The sequence below is a fragment of the Myotis davidii genome, unplaced genomic scaffold (assembly GCF_000327345.1).
Source record: "Myotis davidii unplaced genomic scaffold, ASM32734v1 scaffold1914, whole genome shotgun sequence".
In the NCBI taxonomy this organism is placed as follows: domain Eukaryota; kingdom Metazoa; phylum Chordata; class Mammalia; order Chiroptera; family Vespertilionidae; genus Myotis; species Myotis davidii.
The window spans coordinates 230,212-230,424 of record NW_006285311.1 but is presented as its reverse complement, the minus strand read 5'-3'; the positions used below and the strand labels follow the sequence as shown (position 1 = coordinate 230,424).

Sequence of the window (213 nt, the reverse complement as noted above, 5' to 3'; positions counted from 1 at the left end):
GTCGGACGCCTCGCTGTACTGTGACGACGTGGACATCCGCTTCAGCAAGACCATGAACTCCTGCAAGGTGCTGCAGATCCGCTACGCCAGCGTGGGCCGGCTGCTGGAGCGGCTCACCGACCTGCGCTTCCTCAGCATTTTCATCGACTTCCTCAACACCTTCCTGCACTCCTACCGCGTCTTCACCTCCGCCGCCGTGGTCCTGGACAAGCT

The 213-nt window shown here is 62.0% G+C and overlaps 1 protein-coding gene across 1 annotated transcript in view; it reads left to right on the top strand.

The window, feature by feature from the left end:
• The window catches only part of RASGRF1 (Ras protein specific guanine nucleotide releasing factor 1), a 78,780-nt gene that overhangs the window by 39,274 nt on the left and 39,293 nt on the right, over positions 1 to 213 (top strand). Inside the window, 1 exon segment of the mRNA XM_015558976.1 lies at positions 1 to 213. This exon segment is cut by the window's right edge and continues 2 nt beyond it. Within this exon segment, the coding sequence (XP_015414462.1) occupies positions 1 to 213 (213 nt within the window).